General features: G+C 58.0%; 1 protein-coding gene across 1 annotated transcript in view; it reads left to right on the top strand.

Moving 5' to 3' along the window:
- The window catches only part of LOC119596230, a 56,014-nt gene that overhangs the window by 9,844 nt on the left and 43,670 nt on the right, over positions 1 to 2,500 (top strand). The window contains exon 2 of the mRNA XM_037945400.1: positions 1,178 to 1,813. Coding sequence (XP_037801328.1) covers positions 1,210 to 1,813 — 604 coding nt within the window. The 5' untranslated portion in view covers positions 1,178 to 1,209. The remainder of the gene's footprint in view (positions 1 to 1,177; positions 1,814 to 2,500) is intronic.

Raw genomic sequence — 2,500 nt, 5'->3', positions numbered from 1 at the left:
TCCGTTTTCTGTGTGGTACACGGGAGGGCATGTGAGGGATCAGGACAAACTAGCATAGATGCGTGCGGCCACCGTGCGTGTATCGTCGAGATATGAGAAGGCTCCCTGGGGTGGGACACTTGTGCAATTCTTCCTGGAAGCTTGAAAAATAACGTTAAAGCTTGTAAAATAATGGACTTTATAGGACTACGCGCCCTTCTTCTGAGGTATTAATTGTCGACGTGTTTCTCGAAGTCTCCTGTAAGAGGTGTTGGTCCCTTTAATTCCACGCAAGGAGGACAGGCGGCGCGAGACGGTGTTGTGGTCAGGGCAGGTTTGGTTCCTCGCACGCCCGGAGAGGGAGGGCAGGGGGAGAGGTAGGGAGGTTGGTGTCTTGATGAGCCTAGCAGGGGCGGGGGTGCCACAGCAGGGGCCTGTCCTCGTCCACTACTGTCTGCCTCCGTCTGCCCATCCTGAGGAGAGAGGGCAGGGTAAGGTTCAGAGGGGAAGAGGAGAGTGCGAGAAGGGGAAGAGGAATAGGAAGAAGTACCATGAGGGGACGGATGTGTGAGGGGAAGTACACCAGGAACGGAAGTGTGGTGTGGGAGGGTTAGGAAAAGAGGTATACTTAGTGTGTAAGCTGGCTATGAGAGCAAGTGTCGAGGTGTCAGTAGGCAGTGAAGGCAGATAGCAACTGCCTGTCAAGGTACATGGCGGCTACAGGTGTGTTCTGTCAATCACTCAGACCGGCACACCGCCTTAATTACCGCATGTAATAATTTGTGTGTTAGTGCCGGACCGGGCGGCCGCCAGGGTCGCAGGGCAGGGTGGGAGGAGCTTAAGGCGTCACGTGACCAGTTTCCACCACTAATGGCGCGCGAGAGCAGAGGCGGTGCAAGAGGAGGCGGGGCTACTCTCTGTGGGCGGCGCCAAGCGTAGCCCCGCCTCCCCTGGCTGAGAGCGCGGTGTCTGGCCAGGCCACCAGATAGTGTTTGAGCTCGCCGCGGCCTCAACACACGCTGGTTGTTTTTTGCCGCGGCTACTGGTCCCGTGCCGAGCGTGGTGGTGCACATGCGGCGGCCGTGCTAGTGCACGCCAGCTAATGTGTGTGTGTTGTTCTCTTTTTCCGATCGTGTGTGACTGTGCGGCGGCACCGTGGCGACTGTGGACTCACTACCGTGGCGGCACCACCATGCAGTGGGCAGCAGCGAGGGAGGAGGACTAGACAGGATGAACGGAGCTTTGTATGAGGACTCGGCCGGCACACGAGGCCTGGAGCCTACGGGCCAAACACCACTACACATCCCGGCCAAGCGTGTGGCCACCACCCTGGCTGTGTCCACGTACCCGCACCCGCCCGAGTGCCCCACGGGGCCTGACTCTGGCACCGCGGCGGGTGTCATCAGGCACTCGCACTCCACACAGCCCTGGAACTACCAGCCGGAGCATGCAGCAGCCACGGCGCCCTTCGACTCCCAGTACGGCCAGGCCTTCGGGCGGGACGGGGTCACGCCCACGTACTATAACATTGCGGATACCAGAGTGGCTGACCGCAAGACTTTGGCCTTCTGGCCCAACAAATACGACTACGCACCGGGGCCATCCTCGATGACCACGGAGTCATGCCAAGCCTTTGCCGCTCAGACCTGGTGCAACTACCCTCCCTACGGGCGTGTGGGCCATGTCGATGCCCACGGCCAGCCCGTGCCATACCTAACGGCGGCAGATGGTGCCCCAAAATCTGCCATGGAAGCTGCCGCAGGATATCCCCACGACGGCTACCTGAGGAACTACCCCACAGCAGAGACTATGCCCCCCGCACCTTACCCTCCAGGTATGTACTATCCTCACGTGATCACATATACCCTAGTGCAGGAGTGTCATATCCTCCCCAGGTAAAACCCGAACTCGTATCGCGAGCGGCAGCTGGGTGGTGGTGGTGGAGGAGGCGGTCGTGAGCACCTCGTAAACCCCATCCTCTGCCTGTCTCTGCCTCAGCCCCCCGTAAAGCACCCGCCACAACACTCTGCCTTGATCTCAGTCCCTGTCCCTCGCGATCACTTGACCCGTCCCCGAGTGCCCCGTCATAACAGTGTCCCTCCAGGTCCCCCAGGTCTACCTCGGTGACCTGGACAGCCCCCTTGAATAACGGATCCCCGCGAGAGTCGACACCTTCCACTCGCGAGGCTACCTGGCACGCTCGTTAGGCAAGTCACTCCTTACGTCCAGCCCGTTTCTCCAGATACGTCAGATTCCTGTACTGGATCCCACGCTCTTGCTCCCTGTCACTCGGTTTCGCTGTCAGCCTGCCCTCTCGTGTCACTCTCCCCCTCCTGGTTCTTACCTGTCTTGTTCATTTTCTTGTGCATAGACACATGTCAGTGTATTTTTTCTAGTTTCTGGATAATTTATTCGACAGCTTTTTTTAAAAACATTAACCACTAAGTGACGTGCCCAATCTTTTCTACCATCAGCCATTTACTAAGCTATTCTAGTGATAACTTCACCTCTTTTTAAATGC

The sequence above is a fragment of the Penaeus monodon genome, chromosome 37, assembly GCF_015228065.2.
Source record: "Penaeus monodon isolate SGIC_2016 chromosome 37, NSTDA_Pmon_1, whole genome shotgun sequence".
Lineage (NCBI taxonomy): Eukaryota > Metazoa > Arthropoda > Malacostraca > Decapoda > Penaeidae > Penaeus > Penaeus monodon.
The sequence above is the reverse complement of the archived record's forward strand: the minus strand, read 5'-3'. Positions and strand labels throughout refer to the sequence as shown.